Raw genomic sequence first — 26,767 nt, forward strand, 5'->3', positions numbered from 1 at the left:
AGTAGCAACAGCTTAGTAACATTCCTCATTATTTCTTACTTAAATAAATGAAGGAGAAGAAAATATAAACTGTCTCCACAAGATCCAAAACTCTGGCTAGGCTCTCTGCATTTCAAATTCCTTTTTTCAGAATTAGGGAAAAAGCAAAAATCAAAAGTGGCAGAGCACACTTTATACTGACAAACTGAACACTATATATTTCACTTGAACACAGTTATCCTTCTTCGGCGACTCTAAAATTTTTATTTTTATAAGGAAGATGCTAAATACTGATCAGTAAATCCCAAGCCTTATAAAAAGTAGCTATAATTCTGACCAAGAAAAGGTCAGAGACTAAGGAGGCCATTTCCTCTTACTAGGAAAGGCTAAGGGAGCTGGGCCTGTTCAGCCTCAAGAAGAGATGACTGAGAGGGGACCTCATCAATGTCTGTCAGTATCTAAAACATGGGGTGTCAAGAGAACATTCCCAGGCTCTTCTTGCTGGCGCCAAGCAGTAGGACAAGAGGCAATGGGCAGAAAGTGATGCACAGGAAGTTCGACCTGAAGGTGAGGAAGAACTTCTTTACTGTGGGGGGTTCTGAGCACTGGAACAGATTGCTCAGAGAAGTTGTGAAATCCTGTGCAATGCGCTCTAGGATGACCCTGCTTGAGCAGGGAGGTTGGACCAGATGACCCACTGTGGTCCCTTCCAACCTGGCCCATTCTGTGACTGTGAAAAAACCAATTCTACAATTAGTAAATCTCTAGTTAGAAGCATGCATGTCTCTTCTGAATATATACTATAAAGCTATTAAAAATAATTAATGAGGTTTTAAAATATCAACAAAAAGTAAATAAATCACAGAACTGCAGACCTCATGAGAAACATCTCTCATTATATTAATCCTTGTTGCAAGTAGATCTGGCCCTAACAAAGGTCAAAACCAAACAAAACCAATCCTCTGGACAAATCCAAGTGAGCAATTTGTATTTTGAAATGCTCAGTCTTTTGCCAGATGCTTTACTTTTTGTGGTACAGCAAGTTTTAAAGCATTTTTAATAGAGCATTTGGAAGCATATTCACAAAATATGCTTAGTTTAGGGAAAGTGTTCTCTTATTTTAGGAGCTTTCAACTTTCCATTTGTTCTCTTTTTAATGCTTTGCCTGCCATGAGATTCAGGTTCATTACATGTGTGTAACATATAAGTGGTTTAAAGTAATAAAGATGGTAATCTAGACCCTCTTTAACTTTATGCTGAAGTAAGAAAAAAATCTTTTATTGCATCTTTTGAAATTAAGAACTATAGGTCTTACAATGGATGAATCAAGTTCCTCAAGGGAAGAAGTGTTTAGAAAGTCTTATCAAATTGTCCTGGGGGATAGGAATCCCTACTTTGGTTACATTCATTTTATCACTGGGTATTTTGGTACAAAGGGAGAAAAAAAGCCTGATTTACGACAACTATAATCCAAAGAGAAGGTATATCTTACTATCTATGCCCTAGGATGGAGATTCTGAGCACAGGCAAGTGCTTTGTTTTGGTTTGGGTTTATCATTTTTTTTTTTTTGTTTGTTTTTGTTTTTTTTTTTTGTGTAGGTTTTTTTGTGTGGGTTTTTTTTTGTTGTTGCTGTTTTGTTTGTTTTTAAAAAATTAAAAATTTCTCTTTTTAAGTAAAAAAGATATGACTACTCTCCTTCTTTGGGGCCCAGAAGAAGCATGACACCTCCACATGTTTTCTCCATCCCTAACAGAAGTACCACCTTGCTGTTGCCTATTCCGAACTTCCCTTCCCCCTCCCCAAGACAAGCCAGGACTTGCCTCTGCCATGTGCCCTGAACCCCTTTGTTCCAAGCACAGGCAAAACCAAATGTAACTCAAACTCTTTAGCAGTGTCTGATTGGCCGGTCACCCCGGGTCCGCCCCCAGTCCTCCCCTTTCCCCTTCTCCCAATAAAAGAAAGGGCCCAAGAGGGGGCCTGCCCTCTTTTGGCTTTGCAAATCTTTCTGTGAACATCTGTGTGCTTCTGTTTCTGTCTGAAAACTTCTAATTGCGGGAATTAGACAAGCTGAAGACTTATTTCTCCCTCTTTGCTTCTACTGGTGCTTTCAGTTTTGCAGCTACTATTTGCTGCTTTTAGAGCTACTGAAATGCTGGATCGCCCGTGCTACCTCTCTAGGCTGCCCGAGGCTTTCTAAGGCATTGAACTACCAGCCTAGGCGGTAAAAAGCTGTAAGTATCTCCACACCACCTTCTGGAAGAAAATGCAAATACCATTCAGAAGGCCTTTCTATAGTCACAAAGGACAGTGTCCCCCAGAATTTGCCTTCCATCTCCAGTTATTCTGGGTCTTATTGTGAGCTTTGGTTCCAGAACCATGTGAGGAGCTTTATAGGATAACCCTTTCTGATACTAAATTATTAATTATCCAAAATTAAATGAGAACCAATCATTAACATAGGCCCTGATGTTTCATCTTCTTAAGCATCTCAACCTCAACTTGGTCTCAAAAAAAGGAATGTAAACACAAATATTTACAGGATATAAAAGCATGGTCTTAAAGGCCTGCATCCGGAAGGACAATAGAGACATGTCCATAAAATTTAAAGGCAATGCTGCAAACTGCATTCCAATAAAGATCAGAATCTCACAGGGGGAAGGTGGTGGTGGTGGTTGAGCTCAGACAAATTGGTAATGGTATTTTCACAATCTGAGAATAACTGTAAAAGGCAAATAGGACATTGTGATGAGTTTGATAGTAAAATCTGTTATTTAATGCTAGAAAATACTTAAGATTAAGTGTTGGGGTTTTAGGAGCTCTCCTGTTTATTTTTTTTTCTGTTAAAGGAATTTTCCCCATACGTGTTGCTAAGGGGACAAATTGCTCGGTACTTAAGAAAAACAAAAGAGCTACCCACTGAGGGAGGGGTGCATCTGGCTACTCTTTTGTTTCACCTGGGTGGTGGACAGTCAGTCCCCGACGTTTGGACAGAGAGAGAGGCTGCTCTCTTCGGCTGTTCTTCCTTCTGCCGGAGAAACCTCGGGATCCCAAGCCCGCCTTCCCTGCCCCGCTGGGAGCTGAGCCGTGGCCACCCTGCCCCCGCCGTTGCTTTGAGCCTTCACTATGTTGTAGCTGTGCTCGCCCTGCCTCTCCAGACCTCCGGGGGGTTCCCTGCTTGGATACATCTTGTCTGTCCTCCAGGATTTGTGCTCGTCCCTGCCATTCCAGCCTGCCGTTCCAGCCTGCTGTTCCCGAGAGTCCGGCCGGACACTGGGATCGGCTGCCCAGGGGTTTGTGAAGCCTTTGTCCCATCCCTTCCCGGGATCCCAGGGCACCAGAGCCGCGGGTTTCCCGAGCTCGCTCCGGAGCGCCCCCTGCAGCCGCGGGGGAACCATCGCACCTGCCCTGCTCACCGGGAGCCGCCAGCGCCCCTGCCGGCTGCGAGCAGAACTGCACCCGAGGGGAAAGGGCCTGACAGCCGAGACGGCTGGGGCTGGGTTACTGGTTCTGTTTGTTGTTACTGCCATAGTTACTGTTGTTTGTTTGACTTGTTATACATATATAGATACATAATAGTAAAGAATTGTTATTCCTATTTCCCCTATCTTTGCCTAAAAGCCCCTTGATTTCAAATTTATAATAACTTGGAGGGAAGGGGAGTCGCATCTGCCATTCCAAGGGAGGCTCCTGCCTTCCTTAGCAGACACCTGTCTTTCAAACCAAAACACTAAGTCACCTTATTTTTAAAGTAGTCCTCGACTTTTTATTGACACTAGATCATTTTTAGAAGTATTTTGTAGGACTGAAATAATCACTTTCAAAATAGGAAAGAGTTAATATCTACAAAAAAAAATCCCTCACTTTCCATTGTTGCTTTCAATTACCTATCTTTGACTATTGCTACTTAAATCATCAGCTACCTTGCAGTTATGCCCATAATCTTTGGTCTGTAAGTAAGAAGTAACTTAAAACAGTTTATGATCAAAAAATTCAATCAACGCTTTTATGTTTTTCCTTCACCAAGGTCACAGAGTTTTTAGCTCAAACCTTCTAGCCTATCTCTAAATGTGTACTTTCAGTGTCCAATGCTATAAAATCACCACACGTAAATGCAAGAGATCCTTAAATTGAAATAAAATCATAGCCAGAAAAGAATGGTTGTCTGTTGGTTTCCCAGATGGGTAACTAACTGATTTATCTTTTTTCCTATGAGTTTATCACTTCAAGGCTTTTTTTTTTTTTAAGTACTTATATGTTGAACTTGAATCAAGGCCGAACCCCTTCTGTACTACTGTGGCATTTGCATGCCTCCAACAGAAAACAAACTCAATTATAGTTTGCTGTTAATTTCAAAACAACCTTGTTGCTCTGCTGTGAAAATCCTAAATATAAACCTGTTCTTTTTACTCCATGTTTCCTATCCCATAAGCTATATTTCCCCTGTATTAGGATTCTGAATAAAAAGCTGTTCTTTCATTACCTTGAAGAACACTGCATTAGGAATCAGGTATAAACAAATCAGAGAAGTTATAAATCACAACGTCATGTAAATTCTCCCTCTCACCTCCCATTTCAGTGGGAGTTTTGCCAGGCCCTAATTTATAAGGAATGGTATAGATTCACTACAAATGAAGACAGTTTTAGCTTAAGAAATTACTCCACAGTTGTGCATATTCAGCACACCTTTATCATAGAGCAAATAAATAGCCTATTTTGAAAGGACAATTAGTTCCCAATACTATCACATATCATTGTATAGAATAAGTTTACTGGTTTATCAACCTTTTGAAAATATGCCTTTCATTACTGACTACACAAAAGAAGTACGAGAAGTACTAATCTAGAAAACCAAATTGAGTATAAAACATATAGAACTACAGAAGTTGAAATTTCCAAGCAATCTTCTATTACAGTAATGGTGTGCTGGTTTTGGCTGGGGTAGAGTTAATTTTCTTCCCAGTGGCTGGTATTGGGCTGTGTTCTGGATCTGTGCTGAACACAGGGTTGATAATATAAAGATGTTCTGGTTATTGCTGAGCAGGGCTTACACAGAGCCAGAGCCTTTTCTGATTTTTGTACTGCCACGCTGATGAGGAAGTTAGGGGTGAGTGGGAGGCTGGAAGGAGACACAGCTGGGACAGGTGACCCAAACTGACCAGAGGGATATTCCAGACCAATTGATGCACATACTGATTCACAGACTTGACATACTGGCTTGACCTCAGACCTGCCTTGTCACTATTAACTTTCCTGGTGTCACTGGACTGTTGGTTGAACCTGGTTACTGTTAACAGGCATGTTCTGCTCTTCTTTTTCAGGCACTGTGGGACTGCTTCCACAGTGATGACACAGCTCCTGTGCCTGCCTTGTCCCAGCTAGACTTCCCTCACCTTCCCTTTGCTGCTCTCCCAGACACATCTGAGCTCAGTCAGGCATCCTGCCACATTTGCTTAGCTTTCTGCATATCAAAATAAGCCATTCTTGTGCTTTGAGAGGTTATTCTTGAAAACCAGCTCTTCAGAGCTCCTTTGCAATTCAGACCAATCCTCTAATTAATCCTACGAAGCAGAACCCTGAACAGGACAAACACCTGTTAATATGTAGCACACAGTTCTAACCCTACTCATCATTCTGCTCACTTCTTTCTGGACTTTACTCTCCTGCCCCAGACCACATCCACTATCAATTCTTCCCTGTGGGAAAGTAAGAAGGAGAGCTGAGCATCTCCCCTGGAGAAATCTTTTTATACTCTTGGGAAACATACTTTTCTATTTCGAGTCAGTTTAACAACCTTCTAGTTATGGCAAAATTTGGTTTAGATGAATACAAAGCAATTTATAGTCATTATATACTTGTGCACAGAGCTTTTCACCCACAAGTAATACCACAGCTACCTCATATTCCAGCTCCATCTTCTGGCATGCCATTCACATTCTACAACGTATTTGAAAAAAAAGGACTTGTACTTACCTGTTCAAATATTCATGCGCCATGTTCATTGCATAAACACACACAAAATAATGCTCTTTTGCAAGGGACTAACACAGTCTCTGAATTAATATTTGTCTTCTGTTGGATTTGCGCTTGCCATGGGGTTTCTGTTGCAACACAAGGGCAGGATCGTGTATTCCCACCAATCTTTGTGTGTATCTCTAACAGCTGAGCAGAGCTATACCAGTAGAAGTCATTTTATCACCATTTAACAGACATTATATCAAAGACAGTTAATAACTTACACTGAACTTTCATATTTGCTACTGCTAAATGCTGTACCCATGCATACACACCAAGACTATTTCTTGGATTTCATAGGACTTATGCATTGACCTCGAGTGTTTCAGGTATTAAGTACCTAGAATTCATCTGTTGGTATCAATAGATGAAAAAACTATATACGATACTGTTCTGAAATAAAGCAGCTATATTTAAAAGCATATTATCAGAAAAATGACAATGCAGTCTCACCTTGAAATGATTTGCAGGGTGTACTAGTTGATGTGCTAGCATCTGCTGATGAAATCTGAACATTATCCAAATTCTGTTCTTTAGATTTTGATCCAAGATTTTCAAGAATCACCGCCTCTTCTCTACTTGAAGTACAAACAAGAGAAGATGATGAAGTTTCACCATAGAGTCGTTTCAGTAATTTCGCCAAGAACACTGCAGGGTAAGAAAACTTTTTTTAACAGGAAGAAATGCAGTGTTTTAAAAATATTTTAAGACTTCAAAAACCCCAACAACTAATTGACACGAGACAGTTTCCTTCAAGTCCATGGAAGTCTGTTTTGAATAATCCCTACCTCTTACAGGTGAAACTGAAAATGATATATTTAAGTTCAAAACTTGAGTCAGAAAAGCAGCTTTGAAACAACAGAATTCACTAGCAAGGTTACATTTAGGGCCTTCTGTTTGACTACATTTTGGCAATAAATTAATAGAGTACATTTACAGACTAAACACACATTAATTTTTAAAACAAGTATCTTCCTATACAAGTGCTATAAGGCTGCTCAAAATGCAGGTCTCTTCTGGCACAGAGGCACCTCAACTGAATTACTCATTAAAATCAGTAAGCTACAATGATTTAATCACACAGAAAAACTAGAAGTAGACAGCAGCAGAAACACATGGTAACCAGTTATTTCTACAGAATTATCAGTATTCTTATACGCCTCTTCTTCTTATGGGCCATTTCTGACGACACTGACAATCTGCTAAAAGTTAGCCAAATGCAAGTATCATTTGATTAAAGAAATATATGCAAATAATCTACTCATTAACAAAACCATTATCTTTTATATATATATATATATAATGCATGTATATTTCAATCACTTAAAAAGACATTATACTAAAGTATAAAGTATTACTAAAAGTTTTCATCTATTGCAAAGCAACATCCCTAGTTTCATGAATTCTATGCGGTCAAGGAGATATTGTGGAATGTGGGGTGGGAAGAAAGAGATTTGGAGAAAAGCATTATCTAAACTGCAACTTCAAATTTAATATACATTCTGTGGACACTAAACAAGCAACTTGCTGCAGATTCATAATAAAATAATTCTGCCAAGAGAAAAGATATTGTTGTAAGAAGAATGCGTCCTACTGCAGCTTAGCAGAAAAACATTTTATCGTCACATAATTTGTCAATAAATTACTTCACAACTGAAAAAAATACCTTCATCCTTGAACCACCCGTCCTTGATAGACAAACTGTATCTCCAACATACCTTGGCAACTTTCTGATGTAAATGCTTAACTAGGTGGAAGAATGCTTTGTTATGGGCTACAACTACAGTTCCCAGATAGACAGACACAAACAAGGGACTGTGTGTTTTCTTTTCATAAGGTTCCCTAGTCTACAGCTAGAAAGACAAAAATCCACAATTACTCTCCTCAGCTAAAGGAAGTAGACAGAAATAACCAGTGTAATGAAACAAAGTTAACTGCCTTTTGCAGATCTCTGACTCTAAAGCAAGTTATCCAAGAGGTTTATCCTGAATCCTTTCCCCAAGTGCTGCTACTAACACTACAATATTTTAATAGACTCCAGTACAGCCATTACTAAATGTCATGGTTTAATGCCAATAGGCAGCCAAATCCCACCTAGCTGCTCGCTCACTTTCCCCCACATGAAATGGGGGAAAGAATCAGAAAGATAGAATTGAGACCATTCATGGGTTGAGGTAAAGACAGTTTAATACATAAAGCAAAAGTCACGCACACAAGCAAAGCAAGGAATTCATTCATCACTTCCCATGGACAGGCACTGTTCAGTCATCCCCAGCAAAACAGGGCTCCGTCGCATACAATGTTGACTTGGGAAGACAAACGTCCCCCCCTTCCTCCTTCTTCTCCCAGGTCTATATGCTGAGTATGACACCATATGGTGTGGGATATCCCTTGGGTCAGCTGGGGTGAGCTGCCCCAGCTGTGTCCCCTCCCAATTCCTTGTGCACTCCCAGCTACCTCGCTGGTGGGGTGGGGTGGGGTGAGGAGCAGAAAAGACCTTGACTCCATGTAAGCACTGCTCAACAATAACAAAAACATCCCTGAGTCATCAACACTATTTTCACTATTTACAAATACAGAAGACACATCACCACAGGAGCTGTTAGGAAGAAAATTAACTCCAGCACATCCACAAGCAGTACACAGATTAGCATTCAAGCACTTGTACTGAGGGAACTGTTCTTCCAAAGCAAATTATCATTGACGCACTGATGAATCTAGGTATGTAAATACATCTCCAAATCTGCAGAGAAAAGCAGCCTCCTCATAACTACAGTGGATTTTATGCTCCCCATCTTGAAATCTGATTTCCCTAGTCATCTCACCCCCCCAATTACATCACCTTCTCATTTTTAAAATAGAGAGACTATACTCATACACACAATAGCATTACTTCAGAAAGCAAGACAAGACCTGCTGTGATACATTCATTCCTTCTAATTCCCATGAGGAGTCCTCCCCAACTTTAACACCTTTGCTTGAGAAAGCAACCTGATACAATGCCTGCCTTGGAGGGTATGAATACTGAAGAGGTTATTCTTTGATAAAAATCTCTTTTGCTCAGAAAGAAGTATCTAAATCACAAACAGTGATGGATTCACCAAAGCAACATCCACTTAGCCGGAGTTTTCAGCAGACACTGGAAGAAGCAGCAAGGTGTGGAGTGAGGGAGTTCTTTACCCCCTACAGAGTTTTCACATCTGTGTCAGAGTATCTCAGCACTGCCACAAGTCATCTCTTAAGATAACGAGTAATTTCCAATAACCATAACAAAATGGAATAGAGCAGTATTAACACTTAGACATTACAAGGTCCTTATTTGAAACCTGAATGTATTTCAAGCCTTCTGAAGACAGCAGGAAGCAATGAATCCCAGCAGTACACCTTCCTCAGGTGAATGGAGAATCACAAAATCAGCTGAGTTGGAAGGGACCCACAAGGATCACCAAGTCCAACTCCTGTCCCTGCACAGGGCCATCCCCAAGAGTCACACCATGTGCCTGAAAAAATTGTCCAAACTCTTCTTGAGCTCTGTCAGACTTGGTGCTGTGACCGCTTCCCTGGGGACCCTGTTCCAGTGCCCAACCACCCTCTGGGTGAAAAACCTTTTCCTGATGTCCAGCCTAAACATCCCCTGACACAACTTCAGGCCATTCCCTCAGGTCCTGTCACTGGTCACTACAGAGAAGAGATCAATGTCTGCCCCTCCTCCTCCCCTCATGAGGAAGTTGTTACTGCAATGAGGTCTCCCCTCAGTCTCCTCCAGGCTGAACTGATCAAGTGACCTCAGCCACTCCTCACACGGCTTCCCCTCAAGGCCCTTCACCATCTTTGTAGGTCTCTTTTGGATGCCCTCTAATAGTTTATTATCTTTCTTATAGTGTGGTGTCCAAACCTGCCCCCCAGGACTCAAGGTGAGACCACCCCAGTGCAGAGCAGAGGGGACAATTCCCTCCTTTGCCCAGCTGGAGATGCTGTGCCTGATGCCCTCCAGGACAGAGTTGGCCCTCCTGGCTCCACAGCACTGCTTTCCAGCATCTCATTCCCCTGTCTGTCCACACAGCCAGGGCTGGCCCATGCCAGGTACAGAATCCAGCACTTGTTGAACTTCCTGTGGTCAGTGATTGCCCAGCCCTCTAATCTGTTGAGGTCTCTCTGCAGGGGCCCCCTGCCCTAGAGGGAGTCAACAGCTCCTCCCAGTTCTGTATTGTCTGCAAATTTGCTTAGTATCCCGAGAATCTCTACAGAGTGTTGAAAAAACTGATTGACTTAGTTTGAACTATTTGGGATCCTAAGCATATCCTAGTCTGAATAAAAAGAAAATAAAAATCTGCCTGCAGCCCAAAACCATTTGAACAAAGTGGTCCTGTGTATCAGTGAACAAAGAAATTAGGCTCTGAGGAATACCCATTCTGCCATCCTCAGCAGCTTTACAGGCTCCAAAGCAGCACTCTGCTTTGCAGTTAAGAGTCTCAGAACTGAGCTACCAAACATTCTTCAGATGACAAAGGAAGCTCTTTCCACAGGGTTTTATCGCTGCAATTACTTGGAAAAAAGGTATCATGTGATATCCATAAGCATTGGCTCAACCACAGGAGGTTGGTCTTGCCTGATGCTATGAAGCAGTTCTTGCCTATTCAAAACCTCTCCTTAACCTGATGTTCCTGGTACTATTCAGCATCAGAGATCAGTCCATTTGGTAAGAACTTCTCAGACCCTTAAAAATAACTACCTCTTAACAGAAAATTAGCAATAAAGGAAATTCAAACAAAAATATCTACTACCAGAATTGTATCTTACCTATCAGAATTTCAAAATGGAGTAAGACCACAGCCCTATATAGCACAGTCAAGTTAATAACCATATGGTTATTTCTTGACAATGTTTTCCAGTCAGCATAACTGATGAAGGAACTGTACCGGTTCATGTGGTCCTTTGATTCTGACTGAGCTTTTAATTTAATTTTAAAAGCAAAAAAAACCCAAAACAAAACACCTTTCAGCTGAAAACATGCAGCACTGTTAAAATATTCCTACTGTGTGATGAGCTGAAGAAACACCGTAACACATCTCTTCAGTAATTCCTCAGTGACAAAAAGAAGCCAGTACTTTCAGACATGACAACAAGCTGCAATAGGTACTGAACTACTTCCATGGCTAATTCTTGACAACTCATGTCTGGAAATAGTGAAGTACAAATATATCAGAAAACTGAAAAAGTACCAGGTCTCTAGAGTTTGACATCACATAAAGAAAGCAAAGTGTAACTCCAAGAAATATAATGCAGAACACATGCTGGCTATTGAAACAAATTGTGAATATCCATGATCTCTCTTCTACTACTAATTTTGCAAGAAGAGTAAGGAGCCTCCTTCAAATAAATGCATTTTTGGCACCTATGCATTAAATCGACACCTTGACTGAGTTCATATTATGTACATAAGCAGACTATCCACAAACACACACTGAAATAGCACTGCAGATTTACAAACATTCTGGGGTTGGCAACATGACTTAGCATGACTTAAAACTCAGTTAGGACTACAGACTGTAACAAAAGCATGCTGAATAACTAAACAAATTAAGTTCTGAACAACATCAGAAACATTCCTGTCCAGCGACAGCTTCCTCAAAAACGTTTCTGTGGAGAATGCTTGCCACATACTTTTGGCTACCTGCCATACATACTGTAAGTACCCCCACCACATTTCTCATTTGGTTGCCTCCTGCCTACTTAAGCCGAAGTTGGGCAGCAAGAACAAAGTAAAGCGGCATCAGGAGCACTGAACTCTGTGAAGCGTGCAAGTTGTCCTACTTGGTCTCTTTGTCTTTCCTACAAACAGAAGCTTTCCAAAAAGGGAAGAATCAGGAACTGCTTCTAAAACCATCCCATGTGCAAGATGTGCTAATATGCTATTTCCGCTAAAACAGAAGAAAAGACAGTACAGCAGAATAGAAAAGGACGGAAAAAGCTGACAAAATTATAATCCTCATGCAGAACATATGGACAAAGCTTCATTAAAATGTTCAGTTCATCTCTGTTATTGCAGAATTACTCTCCAATACTCAAACGGATTTAAATCCTTGAAGTTTCTTTCATCATGCAAGTACCACATCTCCTATGAGGGTCACAATAGGACAGCTACTTCTTAACACGGTCATAAAAATCACAGAACTGTTAAGGCTGGAAGGGACCTGCAGACATCACCTAGTCTAATCCCAAAGCTCAGAGCAGGATCAACTGGAGCAAACTGCATAGAGCCTTGCCTAGTTGGGTATAACAATCCCATTGCCTGGATCATCTCCTCTTCCCGAATCAGGGCTGGACACTCTTGACCAGAGATCCTCAAGGGAACCACCTGAAAAAGAGTGACTCTTGAAAAAGAGATGACTGTTTATCAGTACCCAGAGCAACACAGTGTAAAAGCATTTTAAAAGGCTGCTACAGACAGAAAATGTTAGCAAGACTGCTATTCTTACCAGCTAGCAGGTGGAAGACGGATGGTAACTTCAGGCTAGGAGCTGTTCATTCCTTTAAACCATTCCCCACAAAGCTTACTTGTCCTTTAACCATAGAGGATAGGTTCATAGAATCCAGAAGACTGGAACTTTCTGAAGGAGTTGCTTAGCTGGCCAAACTGATGAACAAAGGTCTTTTGTTCTGTGTTTATTTGGCCTAACAAAGTGATTCTTGGGCCATGGCTCTGCAAGCTTCACAAAGGCATTCAGTTTGTATTTCAGCCACCGGGGCAAAATTCAGTGTGAAGTTATGATGCCTAATGGCATGCAAGGCATCCTGTTTTGCCTGCAGATTAGACACCGCTCCAGAGACCTCGTGTACACAAGACACCAATTCTGCCAATGAGCCTCTGGGTGCCCACGATGTACTCAGTAGAGACAATGGTGCACTCAAGTACAGGCCCCTGTAACAGTAAATGGAAATCAATACACAGAACCTCCAAGGGTAATTAAATTTATGAACCTTGGCCTAAACTTCCCAATACGAGAAAAAGCCACACACACACACATACTCTGACCTCAGAGAAAAACAAAACCTCCAATCATCAAGACCCACAGCCAAAACGGCACAACCAAAACAAAGAGGAATCAGCTGAAGGCTCAAAGACCTCAAACCATTGCTAGAAATGGCAGAGACCAGAGGCTTGAATTAGGTCAAGACAGCTTGTGTATGTCTACAAGCAGAAAACACATTCTAGTCCTGAGGGAAATGAATAGCTATTTAATCACTAACTTCAAAATCCCCTGAGTAGGGATCACTTAGCTGCAGAGAAGATTCCCAGATTTGGATACCATTTCAGCAACTACCAACCGATTAAAATCAAGGGAGAAAGAGAGTAATTAACCACTACAAAACATTCCATGGCACCTGAACAGGGTATCATTTTCCCACTCCCCCTCATTTTTACCAAAAACATTCAAGCTACATAGGGATATGAGGAAAAGAACGATGCAATGACATATAGTTACACACTGTATAGCCTGACAGTTCAGATCACCTAAAAGGTGTATCTAACATCTAAGATGGGATGCTCTTGTTCAAGTCAGGAGAAAGAAATAGAAAATGTGATTTTCTTGCTATCAGCAAGGTCAGTTTTGTCAAGAGTGACGTATTTCCATTTCGCCAGGGCTAGCACATGCAAATCAAAGCAAAGCACTGAAGCAGTGTCATGGGAATAACAGAACTGATCTTTTCAACTGGGGGAAAAAATAGTGAAATATGTGGAATCCTAGCTGTGATTAAAGTACAGTTTTATGTACACAAGAATGGGTACAGTATTTTGCTTTGTGTTCCTAGTCTGCAAGCAGTCCTCATCCTGCAGGCGAAGCTATGGTAACAGGCTCTTACAACAGTAGCTAAAGGACAAAATAAGGATAAAAGCAAGGACTGCAAGATCTGCAGCAGAAAATTCAGGCTGAAGCAGACTGTCTCTTGAAAGAGGCCCTTGTAGACAAACACAGAAGCTAACAGCTTACAAGATTTTGTGTTTAGTCAAAGAGAAGCCATTCTGCAGATCATCAACTACATCTTCAGTCTTCATACTTCAGACTAAATGGCATCTATCTACAAATTTATATTCCTCGCTTCAAACAGCACTGCTATTCTATGACATCCTTTCTTGAGCAAGACACCAAGTAATTTTTCAGCTTCAGATTTCAGCGTAGAATTCACTTGCATCTTAAAGGTAGAAAACACACTACTCCATCTTGTCTGAATGACTGGGAGAAGTAATTTTACACACCTATGTACACTGAGCCCAAAAACTTGTATCTCAATACTTTTAATATACTTCAAAAGACTGTAGAGGAACTCCATAGTTCATATTAGGTTTTTTTTCCACTGCCTAATCGCTTTTGGCATGACACCCATGCACAGACCACGTTTGCTATTCAGATTGAAAAACTTGACTGTTTTCGGCCTTGGGCCTTCTTCTTCCTCTCCTTACTATGTTAAGGAATCCTACATTATACAGGGATATGTTTCCTGTGCAGATCTCCCTACAGGTTAGAAACCTTGCTTCTGAAGTCTCTTTTGGTCTGGAAAGCAGTCTCTCGGCCTCATAATACCTTACTTTTAACTACCTGCCTTCATCAAGGATGCACTTTTTTTGAACAAAGGTTGTTCATCCCATTTCTCCCACAAGCTATTATCACCTGGGTCAGCAGATGTCAAGAAGGGTGAGTTGCTTGGTTGTTGTGAGGTTTTTTCAGCTTTTTTTTTGAACTACAAAACTTCAAAATTGAGACTTAGTAGAAACACCATGGTGAAATGCTGATATCACAAACTGATTATTTTTAACTTGACTAGCTCCTTGGACAACCTTTTAGTTCTGCAAGACTCAAAAAACTTTAGTGACATCTTAAAGTGAAAAATTTGTACAGTTCTTCACAGAATGTCTACACAAGGTGGGAGTGGTCCTCTTTCCAAGTTTTATAACTGGTCTCATTGACATTACACATAACAGATGCTTGTAACTGCTAAAGCTCTTATTACATATTTAATAGTGAAAAGAACCCACATGTACTATTTGGGAATGAAATAATGGAAGGATTTAGTTGTATTCAAGGTCACATGAATTCTGTGCTTGAACTACTAGGTATTAGCTGTCTGCACCTCAATATGGTTGTTAACCAAAATGTCACAGGGAGCTGCACAAGAAACACAGATGCTATCATTTTATATCTAGTGTGTAATATTAACTTCACAGTATCGAGGTTTGTCTCAAGACCACTGACATTATTCTCACTGAAACAGCATCTATTAGTCTTCAAAATCGCATTAGACACAAAAATCAGATGGTAATTGTCTTAATTTTACTCTTGTCTTATTCTTTATTAGAGAATCGAGAACCACAGTAGAAAAAACTCCAGTGATATGCTCTAAGGTAGTAGCTGATACAGTATATCTCAATTTATCTTTTTACCTAGCATTAATTTTTATAGCACATGGAAACCCACTTTGTTATCTAAAACTCAGTAGTGTAGAATTCTCCTGTCTGCGAGGCAACTTTTAAACAGCTGCGGCTTATTTAAGTATATGGCACATATCAGTATGATTAAAAGGTAGGAAAGGAAAAGAATATAGTGACTACGCACCCCATATCTATGTACTCACCTGAATTAAACAGTTATTACAAAGGGAGAGTGATTACAAAGAGAGATTGACCTGTGTGCCTCCAGACCAACGCTTCATAGTAACTGCAGATACAAAAGAATAACTTATTTCTAGAAAAAGCCAACATTTATTTTCTCTTCTTAGCTTAAAAGAAACTGATTCAGCTAGACTAAGCACAGTCTCTGTCATATAGCAGTTTCAAATCAGCACGACTGGTGTTACATCTGTCAGCAAATTCTACATGACTGTGTAGTTCAGTAAGAATCTGACTAACAGATCATGCCATCCTGTCTCAACAAAGGTTTTAGAGCTCTATCAGTAGGCCACCTTAATTGCAGCCACAAGCTGCTAGACATCTAATTAATTTGACATGACAAAGACGATAAGAAACTACACAACCACAATGAGACAATGAGAACACCAGGATTTTGTTCCACTGTTCCTAAGAACCCCGTCTGCCCTTTAGCAAAATGTGTATTGCTACTGCAGTCCTGGGAAAACAGAGCATCTTCACTATAGTTTCAATTTGTGCAGGCTATCCATCTTCTGTAAAACTTAAAAATATGTTTCTCATACTGCACCATTACCTTGTTCTTACCTGGCACAATCAAACAGACCTCACTCAAAACATCTAAAGATGTCTTATACACCCTTACTAAAGCTCAACTTTGCTGACTATTATTATTATTACTAATAATCATAATTCTGGCCACTCGAGTTGAGCCAACTGTAAACAACAGTTGCAAAAGACTGCCATCAGTGCCCTGGGTAGCCAGGAGGGCCAACTCTGTCCTGGAGGGCATCAGGCACAGCATCTCCAGCTGGGCAAAGGAGGGAATTGTCCCCTCTGCTCTGCACTGGGGTGGCCACACCTTGAGTCCTGGGGGGCAGGTTTGGACACCACACTATAAGAAAGATGATAAACTATTAGAGAGCATCCAAAAGAGACCTACAAAGATGGTGAAGGGCCTTGAGGGGAAGCTGTGTGAGAAGTGGCTGAGGTCATTTGAGCTGTTCAGCCTGGAGGAGACTGAGGGGAGACCTCATTGCAGTTACTTCTTCATGAGGGGAAGAGGAGGGGCAGACACTGATCTCCTCTCTGTGGTGACCAGTGACAGGACCTGAGGGAATGGCCTGAAGTTGTGTCAGGGGAGGTTTAGGCTGGACATCAGGAAAAGGTTTTTCACCCAGAGGGTGGTTGGGCACTGGAACAGGGTCCCCAGGGAAGCGGTCACAGCACCAAGTCTGACAGAGCTCAAGAAGCGTTTGGACAATTTTTTCAGGCACTTGGTTTGACTCTTGGAGATGATCCTTGCAGGGCCAAGAACTGGACTCCAATGATTCTTGTGCTCCCTTCCAACTCAGTGTATTCTATAATTCTGAGACATTTTTCCTCTCTCTTCTGGACAGATTTGGGTGAGGAAAAGGGGAAGGCTGTGTGCTTATCACTGCTCACTGAGACCAATCTGCTACCAACACAGGTGTAAAGTTTCAGAAAGTTTAACTCTTACTTCAACCTAAATCTGGATGGAAAGAGCATATGGCTTAAAGTGAAGATCAAACTATGCCACATATGGGCTACAATTAAATGTTATTGTAACTGATAGTAGTAATATGGTAAATAGACATAAGAATAGCTGAAAACAGTAAAAAACCAAAAACCAAAACACAAAAAGCCTGAAAATTATTCAGAGTTATGATTACTGAACAGAAAAAAATTTGCAAATTTTAAAGAGAGAGTTTCATATGAGGAGAAGATGCAAGCTGAACTGAAGGTAAATATACCAGTACTTAAAAACCGAACCATGAAACTGGCAGGTGTAGTATCACTGAGCAGATAGCCCAACAAGATCATGCATTAAGTGTTATTAAAAAGGAATCTTCATAAGCTCATATTATATAAAATATAACTGAATTCCTACAGAGCCTTCTTCAAAGAGTAAATATATCACCCTTTGCAGTGATTTCATTATTTGACTATAACACAACAACAAGCAACTTTTGCAAGCATCCCTACACATACATATAATAGAAATCAATACGACACCAAACATCCCATCATGAAAAAGTTCTGGAGGTTCCAATGCAGCTGAACTTTTCTTTCTAGACACATACGGAGTTTTAATTTAGGTCATTAGGCAATTTAGGCAACCGATAGAAATCCAAGCTTCTTGAGAACAGTTTTCAATTTTTGAACTAAACACAACTGAAAACATAAGAAACAGCATATTGCCATAACAATCTGTGCTGGTTTCGGCTAGGACCGAGTTAATTTTCTTCATAGTAGCTGGTACGGGGCTGTGTTTGAATTTGTGATGAAAACAGGGTTGATAATACAGGGATGTTTTTGTTATTGCTGAGCAGTCTTAAGGCCCTTTCTGCTACTCACCCCACCAGTGAAGAAGGCTGGAAGTACACAAGGAACTGGGAGGGGACACAGTTGGGGCAGCTGACCCAAGGGATATCCGAAACCCTATGTTGACATGCTCAGCATATAAAGCTTGGGGAAAGAAGGAAGGGGGGAATGCTCAGAGTGATGGTGTCTGTCTTCCCAAGTCACCGTTACATGTAACGGAGCGCTGCTTTTCTGGGGAAGGCTAAACACCTGCCAGCCCATGGGAAGTGGTGAATGAACTCCTTCTTTTGCTTTGCTTGTGTGGATTCTGGTTTACATATTAAACTGACTTTGTCTCAATTAAGTGAGTTTTCTCACTTTTACTTTTCCGGTTCTTTCCCCCATCCCAGTAACAGGTGAGTATGTGAGCAACTTTGCTCCGAGGTAACCCATAGATTCCAGAAATCTATTTTATAACGAGCAAAACTAGTGTTGAGTGAAGGGTGTTACATACTGATTGTTTAAAAAGGCAAAATAACTACAAACCAACACACCTTAATGGCACACACCACCACTTCCACCACATCTACTAAATAATACAGATTCATACACCTGCTCCTAAATATATCCTAGCATGTTTAAACAGTCCCACCTACCACTTGTGGACCATCCTATCTCAATGCAAAGTATGCAAGAATTGCTCCAACTTCCTAAGAATAAACCAACCCTACATCAACATGCTCCATCTCCCAAAAAAACCCCCAAGCCCCAAACAGCCACCTACACCAAACACAGAACCCTGAAGACCACATTATGTCAGGCTCTGTTCTCCGTGAGCATAAGCTCCTGTTGCAGACTTTCTAAATAGAAAGCCATCGGATGTACCATTTCTGCTTCTTTCATTACCTTGCTGGCCTTTCTCCTTGACTACATTTCTTATCCAGGCACAGCACCAAGATCAGCAACAAAAACTGGTTTTTCCCCTTCCATGAAAGGTTTCAATGGCAAAGTACACTTATTCTAGTGTAAGTTCTACATTTAATCACAAAAAGCTCAGCTATTTTGTAATTTAGCCAACTAAAATTGAAGTAAAATTTACATCTTGGTAAGCTGTAATAAATCTTTGGCCACATTGGGGGGGGGAGCAAGATACCTCTCACAGAAGAAAAAAAAATAGTGTCAGGCATCAAACTCCATTTAAAATTAATATTTCCCTTACTGAGAAACATATATAATGAAAGAAAACACATCCACTTAAAAAAAAAGGTGTTCATCTTTTTTCCCAGTAAAATATCAAAGTATTTGCCAAAAAATTATGTTGAGTTTAAAAAACAAAACAAAACAAAAGACTCGAATAACCTCAAGATCTCTAACAATCAGTGCTTGTCTGAAACAATTAGAAAAAGGAAAGAAATGGTGTGCTTTTCTGTGAGAATTAAGACGCTTAATATCTGATATGCCCATTTGAAAAAAACCCAACAAAACAACAAAACCCCAAAACTAAGGAACTGCAATCTCCTTTCAACCCCCATTATAATCCTGCCCAAAGTCACCAGATTTCTCACAAAGAGATGAAAATAGCACTCCTTGAAGCAATATTCTCTATTTAAAACCATTTGTCACTGATGTCTATCAAGTGTCCACATTTGCTTTCCAGTTTAACCTCTCCAACAGGAAGTCTCCTATTGTCCCACTAGATTATCCCTTGTACAGCACAACTTTTCTATCACTCCTTACTAGCAATTATAGTCAATAATGTACACTACACCTACATCAATACCTTAACTCTACCCTTCAGCAGCTGGAACATCACTCTCTATGTAACCCTTTATGACAGTGTTATTTTGGGGTGGCACAAACTTTCAAGAATTATGACTAAAGCTTTCAAGGTGCAATTGTCAATGTTTAAAAGCAACAAGTTATGTTGTTATATGTTATATTATATGTTTTGTTATATGTTATATTATGTCCCAGACAGGATAAATACCTTGTTGATAATACACAGAATGACAGTGGTAGTACCTCTAGCCCTGTCACGAATCACTGACACATGAGCAAGTAAAAAACAAAAAGCCTCACAAAAAACCAGCACTTTCTCAACTACATCTGTCACACCCTTTCCTGGCAGAGCGAAGTGCATTTCACTTACCTGCTCTACTGGCTTTTCACTATTTAGATTCTCTTCACTGACAATTAGACCCATGACCCACAAGCTGTTGACCACCCCATTTATTCTGTATTATGGCCCAGTTCCAGACAAAATAAAAAGCTTCATTGCTCACTTGTAACGCAGACAAAATTCTGTCTTCAGCATCTTCAACTTACTCTTATAAAAAAAGAGCAAAACTAGCCTTAAAGAGAAGCAGCCAAACCTTCTTTTTCAGCTCTTTTCTAGGACACCTGTCTTTTCAAAAATATATACAGTTTCACAACAGAAAGTCTAAAGTTTTCATATATGGTATGGGCTGCAGAGGCTGATCAGATGAGGTTCTAAACAGGATGAGCACGTGACATCCTTGTATTCCTCACTGTATTTTCTTCCCAATCTTAAGACATCGGTCCTTAGAGTGGCTGAACAAAACATGAATTATTTCCAACTTTACACAGTAAAGTCAGACACTTAGCATGATCACCTTAGCTTTCTCTGACACACTATTGAAACAAATAGTTCTTTATCTGACCTTCAGTTTTAAACAATTTAAGAGCTTTAGAATTCAGGTCCCCCATTCTCAGCTCTAGAGCCATGCGTTCATTCACAAGTACGTGAACTCACTTTTTCTATTCACTAACTTTCTTCCAGAAAGGATCAATTTGTAATTCACATCCCCAAAGCCTAGAAGCAAAACAGTTACTCCTTCTCCCTTTCTCACAACGAATTGGCATCTAAACCACAGAGAACACTACTGTGTATTTATACCTCCTTCAAACTATCTCTAGTTGCAGTCCGTCAGCAAATAGCTTAAACATTAACTCTTGCTGATCAGTCTCACTCTCAAAGTGTTACCCTCCCATGAAGTATTCCAGTTTCAGGATGCTGGAACTGTGTGAAAACGCAAAAGCCAGGCACAGGACGCACACTCAGCTCTCTCACAGCTCAGCCCTACTCGACACCACTCAAGAACGAGATATCACTTACAGAACACCTGTATTTTGACTATTGCGTTCTTCCTGTGCCGTGTCTTATAAAACGTTAAGATAAACGGAATTGACTGAACCTGTGCTTGGATAGCAGAAGGCTTTTATTATATTCTTCGTAAGCACAGGACCACAGTTATTTCAGAAGTGAGCTAACTCACTTTAGATAATCCAAAATAGACGGTCAGTAACAAGTAAGCTCGCATGTATGTGTACACTGAGGAAAAAAACCATGTTATCTTAAAATACTTTGTGATTAGAGAAGTAATTTTCATTTACTCTCTCCCCACCCCCAGGCAGGACTACGCGGCAATAGGACCCGCCCCGTCACCCCCGAGCCACAGGGGCTGGACAGGAGGTCGGGACGGCTCAGCCCCGGCGGCTCCGCGGCCCCGCGCACCCAGAGCCCCGCCCATGCCACGGGCAGGCTCCCCCGAGGCCACTTGTGTCCACCCGCCTCCCTCGCTGCCGGGTTCGCCCAGCTTCTCACCGCCTTCCCCCGCGGGAAGGGCGCCGAGGAGCGGAATAAGCGAGTCCCGCAGCAGCGCGGCGCGCCCGGGCCGGAAAGCACCTCGGCTTAGGGCAGCCGCACCCTGGGGCCATCACCGCCGCCCGCCGCCCGCCGACTCCCTCCGTCACCAGCCCCGGGAGCAGCACGGCGGGACCGACCACCCCCGCCCCTCACGACGCGGCCTCACCATTCCTCCTGCTGCCAGCCATGGCCCCGCACCCCTCCGAGCCGCCCCTCGCGGCCCCACGCCCGCTCTCCTTGCTGTTGGCCGCCGCGCCTGTCCGTCGCCGCGCGGAGCGCCGCCATTGGCGGGGGCTGCGGCCGGGCCTGCCCGCGCCGCGCGTTGGCCCCGCCCCCTCCGCCCCGCCGCGGCAGGCGCGGTGCCCGCGGGCTCCGGCAGGGGGCGTGCGGCGGCGCAGAGCCGGGGGGGCGCCTCTGCCGCGCGCGCGGGAGCGAGGGCGGGGGTGCGCGCGGGGCGGGGGGAGCGGCGCGCGGCGGGCGGGCGGCGCGCGGCGGCTCCGGCGGGTGAGCGGCGCCGGGGGACGCTGGGCGCGCGCCGCTGCTCCCGCTCCCGGCGTCTCCTCAATCCTGACCCGCCGCAGCCCGCACCCGCCGCGTTAATAATGCACTAGAATGTCAGCGCTGAAAAAGGTAGGGAGGGAGGGGAGGCAGAGGGAAGCGGCCGCCGTCGGGGCGGCTGGCGCGCCGGGCTGCTCGCGGGGCGCCTCCGCACAAGCAGCGGAGGGAACGGGCGGGTGCCGGTGCCGCGGGTCCGCGCGGGGACCGCACCGTCGGGGACGGGCGGCTGGGCAGCGGGGTGAGGGCGCGCCAGCCGCGCCGTCGGTTGTGGTGTCATCCCCCATCACCGGTGCCACCCGGCTCCGCGCTGGCCCCGGCGCGGTGTCGCCGTGGCGGGGGTCTCGCCTCGGTACAGCCCGGGCAGGACGGCTCCGCGGCGGGGTGCCCGGTGCCTGAGCGGGGCGGCCGCGGGCTGGCACCCTCCGTGTGGCCGGTCTGGCCGGAGGGAGCGGCGGGGCAGGGGATGCTGCGCGCGGAGCCGCAGTGCCGGGGCGATTTAAATTTTGGCAGCGCGTGATTCTGGGGCTGCCCCGCGAGGAAGGGCCGGGGATCCGGGGCTGACGGTGCAACGCCGCCTGCAGCGCTCCCCCCTTTCTTTTCCCGGCCACCGTGCCGCGCCGGGGAGGGTGCGAGTACGTCGGAGGGGCCGCGCTGCTCCCCCAGGCTTCTCCCAATCTCCCGGAGGGACGGCCCGGGGGCGGCAGCCCGGCAGCCGAGGAGGGGCGGGTGGCAGGTGCGTTCTGCGCGTCTGCCCCGCCGCGGGTGCGCAGGGCTCGGCGCGGCTGGAGAGTCCGCGGGCGCGCACCCGGAGCGCGGGAGTGAGCGCCGGGCGCATCTGCTGCGCTGCCCTCGGTCACCGGGGCGATCACGGGTGGCTCTCGCCGCGCAGAGGGCGGCGTTCGCGGGCGGGTTGGCTGAGCTCCTCCGTGGTCGTTTGAAACACCGTCTGCCGGAGAAATAAAATAATTACCCAGCGTCATAATGAGAGCGCAGCGCGCCCCAGCCCGCCTCGCCTCCCGGAGCGGAGCCGGCAAACCGCCCGGCGGCCGCCACCGTCGGGGCGGGCGGTCCCCGCCGGCCCGGCCCGGCCCGGTGCTGTGGGGCCGGTGCGGGTCGGTCCGGGGCAGGGGAGCGGGAAGTGCAGAAATGGGGCTTTCTTTTACGTCCCTGCTTTCTGTCGCCTTCGTAACCTAATTCCTGCTGCTGATGGTGTCCCAGTTCTAACAGCGGTGTTGGTGCCGTACAGCTTGGCGTTTAGCCATAAATCCATATATAAGCGCTTCGGCCTCAACTTCCCTCAAACTTAAAGGTTTCTAATTTACGCCGACAACCTATTGTTTGTTTCCAATTGCGCTTCGTTACGGCACATTCTTACACAGGCTTAATGTGCCTTCGGAGGGGGTGATACTTGAATCTCTTCTGAATTAAAGCCCTGAGAAGGGGACCAAGTGCTCCTGTCACCTTAGGTGGTGTGAGCCCAAGATCAAGGCTGTGAAACTCAAGTGCCCTTCTTAGCGCTGGAGTGTTTTGTAACTATTTCTGCTTCAGAGTAGCATCACAAGCGGAGCACTAACAAAATTTGAAACACTGGATAGCTCTAGCCTTTTAGGTAGTAGATGACTGTAGGCGGGCATCCTGCGAGGAGCAATGGTCACCTCAGTGTGACTGAGTGCAGATCCAAGTGCAGATGATGGAGAAATCTCCTGTGGGGTCTTAGTAACTGAGTGGGTTTTACAGTGGGATGTGTCAAGAGAGCATACTGATGGTACTGGACGTTTTAAAAAGTAGCTTGGGGGTAGAGCAGAGGATGGATGGTAATATTTTATAATGCAAATGTATTTGAGGTATCAGCCTTTCCCATCTCTGTTTAGTTGTATTTCCATCTTTGTGTTTTATCTGAGAAACAGGTAAAATAGGAAGAGTAGAAGTTTTATATTTCTGTGCTTTCAGCAATATAACAATATTTTAAAGTCATTTCCAGATGGTTTGCACAAAACACTTTCTTTCGGAACTGCAAGTTTTAATTTTACTGCGTGTAGCTATTTTTGCAGTGCTAAGCAGATCATATAATTTATGTTTGAAAGGTTCTTTTCCCCCCATTATTTTGTGTGCTTTTCAAAATGTGTGTTATGTGGTTAAAATGGACTCAGACAATGTTTAGTAGTTTTATGAATTACAACGTTATGCATTGGAGGTTTAATTCTGAGTGCTCGAGGCAGACCCTCTGTGATCTGACATAATATTCCTAAGTTAAAGAATGCATTTATTATGCCGTTGTTCAGTAACACATGAACTAAAATCTAGGATTGTTGAATAAATTTGTTGATTTTATCTTAGATTTTTTTTAGCTTTTCATTTTAATACTATACAGTGCTATTTGCATTTAGTTAGTCATATATCTTGTTTGCACGGTATAGGGCATACCTCTGATAACTTTTTAGAATTTCTACTCCCTCTGAAATGAGTTTAAATTCCTGGTGCAAGTTGAAAGTACACTTAGAATGAATTCATAAATGCTTTAAACAAGCATTTAACAATCAGCAAACATAGACTGGTCTTGACACAGGTGTTGGGGAGAATATGTTTTGTCTATGTAATGCAAAAAACCACAGTCAAATCCAAGACTTACTGAATCAATGGTAATCTCCATAATGACTTAATGGGATTGGGATTTCACATTTGTGTATGGCAAAATCCCACAAGTATTAATAGTGATATTGTTGGCAATGCCAAGCTGTTGAAACAAAAAGTTACCAAAGCAAGAATAAAAAATTTCAAGGTCCATTATGGCAAACTAAAAGTTATATTCTAAATGAATTCCAATATATGAAATAAGGTATTTCAATAGCAATTGTTACACGTGATAGAAATGTATCCTTGAATAGAGGGAGTCATACCTGATCCTGAGGAAAGCTTGGGTGTTCAGTTTCCACTGTGTCTGAACATCAAGCAGCATCCTGCCCAGAAGGTACCCTCGGCAAGCTCCCCTGAACATTGCCTGTCCTGGTCCACTTACCATGTCACAGTTATGAAAGGGTTTTTTGACAGCAGATGTTCTAAGAGGAAATATTTGTAGATGCAGTCTGGATGACTGAATTTCGGCTTGACTGTGAGTTTTGCCTGGCTAAATTGTGGACTTCAGAGTAATTATTGGGATGGTTTTTGTGTACCTTAACAAGGATGGTAAATTGTTACTTTACACCTGCCTTTGGCAGGAACTTTTTTTCCCTGTTTGTAATTACACTGTCAAAGCAATTTCCTTGTGTAACTATGATAATCCTATGAGAAGTTTTAGTAATAAAAAGAACATAACCCCTCAAATAACCTGCTGGTTTTTTATGAGGTATACCATTGGGGGCCCTTTGAATCTGCATCAGTCAAACAAAAACAGCTGTTTTGGTTCTACTCCATGAACAAGATAAGTCTTATTTGCTGCTTCACTTAATCAGTACAGTGAATTTGTTTATATCTAACCATGCATGGTGAATGAGAGGACCACTAATGCAGAAAGTTAGTGTTAGCCCATCAATTATGATTGTATTTAAGAGAGACTTTCAGTTCTTAGAAATGTATTACATGGGCCAAAATATCCCATTGAATTGAAAATGTTCTGTTTGCTAAAAGGGTAGTTTTGTTTGAATAGCTACAGGAAAAAAAATTATACACATATTAGTTCAGTTTGGCTTGCAAAAATTCATAGTCATCCACGAAACATATGGCTTTCTTACCTCTAGTAGAGAAATAGCTCTCAGCATGGCAGATACTGTATGTCAACAGCTATGAGCAAATATAAGTAGAAGTGGGCATGGATGAATCAGAATCTCTTTTAAAGTACTTGTTGGAGAACACAGCTTCTCATATTTCAGTCCTTATATATCTCCATTATAGAACTATATTTCCCAGAACAGATTATAGTTCATCACAACTACTTTCTGTTGGAGAGGCCAAAATGATTCATTAAAGTAAAATAAGTACTCTTCCCATGATATTTATTTAGAAAATGTCAAGTAGCAGTTTATTCATTTAGTACACGCTCAGTTGTGATGAGAGGATGGAAATCACTGCAGTTAGATTTCTCAATCAGTGTTTCCATGCATGCATATATATTTAGTCTCACTTTGCTTTTATCTGTTTCTCACTGTACTCTCTTAAATACTTCTTTTGTGCATAGAATTTACTTATCTTCCATGCATTTTCATTGCATATTTGTCACATTTCTCTGTCCTTGCCAGTTTTGAAAATGAACAGCAAGTAACTTTCAATATGGCATTGGCCTTAAGCCCTCTAAATTTTTTTGTGGCTTTATAAGCATATATTCTTATGAAGTAAAAAGACTTTCTTTCTGCTTTTGATAGTAAATGTAGTATGCACCAGTAGTTACCAGAAATGCATGAGGTATACCATAGAAGAAGGCTTTTATCTCACAAGGGGAGTCAGTGTCTGTTATCTTCAGTAGATGCTGCAATCACTGTATGTAGATAAATTGACAGTAATAGAACATGTCAAAAATATGACCAAATGCATAAATCCAACAAGACAAAAATCAGTAATTTAGAGATTCAGATTGCACAAATATCAGAAA

The 26,767-nt window shown here is 42.7% G+C and overlaps 2 protein-coding genes across 10 annotated transcripts in view; one reads left to right on the forward strand and one right to left on the reverse strand.

The window, feature by feature from the left end:
- Nucleotides 1–21,838, reverse strand: part of ERICH1 (glutamate rich 1) — a 95,050-nt gene extending 73,212 nt beyond the window's left edge. For all 7 annotated transcript variants that reach the window (XR_007202085.1, XR_007202084.1, XR_007202088.1 and 4 more), the window contains exons 1-2: nt 21,794–21,838; nt 6,446–6,640 (exon numbers count right to left, since the gene is read on the reverse strand). Coding sequence is in view for 2 of the 7 variants with exons in the window: in XM_048296332.1 (XP_048152289.1) it covers nt 6,446–6,640; nt 21,794–21,815 (217 nt within the window). In the remaining 5 variants the exon portion in view is untranslated. The remainder of the gene's footprint in view (nt 1–6,445; nt 6,641–21,793) is intronic.
- A 284-nt stretch (nt 21,839–22,122) lies between these two features.
- DLGAP2 (DLG associated protein 2) overlaps nt 22,123–26,767 on the forward strand; it is a 466,127-nt gene continuing 461,482 nt past the window's right edge. For all 3 annotated transcript variants that reach the window (XM_048296314.1, XM_048296315.1, XM_048296325.1), the window contains exon 1: nt 22,123–22,257. In XM_048296314.1, coding sequence (XP_048152271.1) covers nt 22,240–22,257 — 18 coding nt within the window. In that variant the 5' untranslated portion in view covers nt 22,123–22,239. The remainder of the gene's footprint in view (nt 22,258–26,767) is intronic.

This window comes from Corvus hawaiiensis, chromosome 3 (genome assembly GCF_020740725.1).
Source record: "Corvus hawaiiensis isolate bCorHaw1 chromosome 3, bCorHaw1.pri.cur, whole genome shotgun sequence".
NCBI lineage: Eukaryota > Metazoa > Chordata > Aves > Passeriformes > Corvidae > Corvus > Corvus hawaiiensis.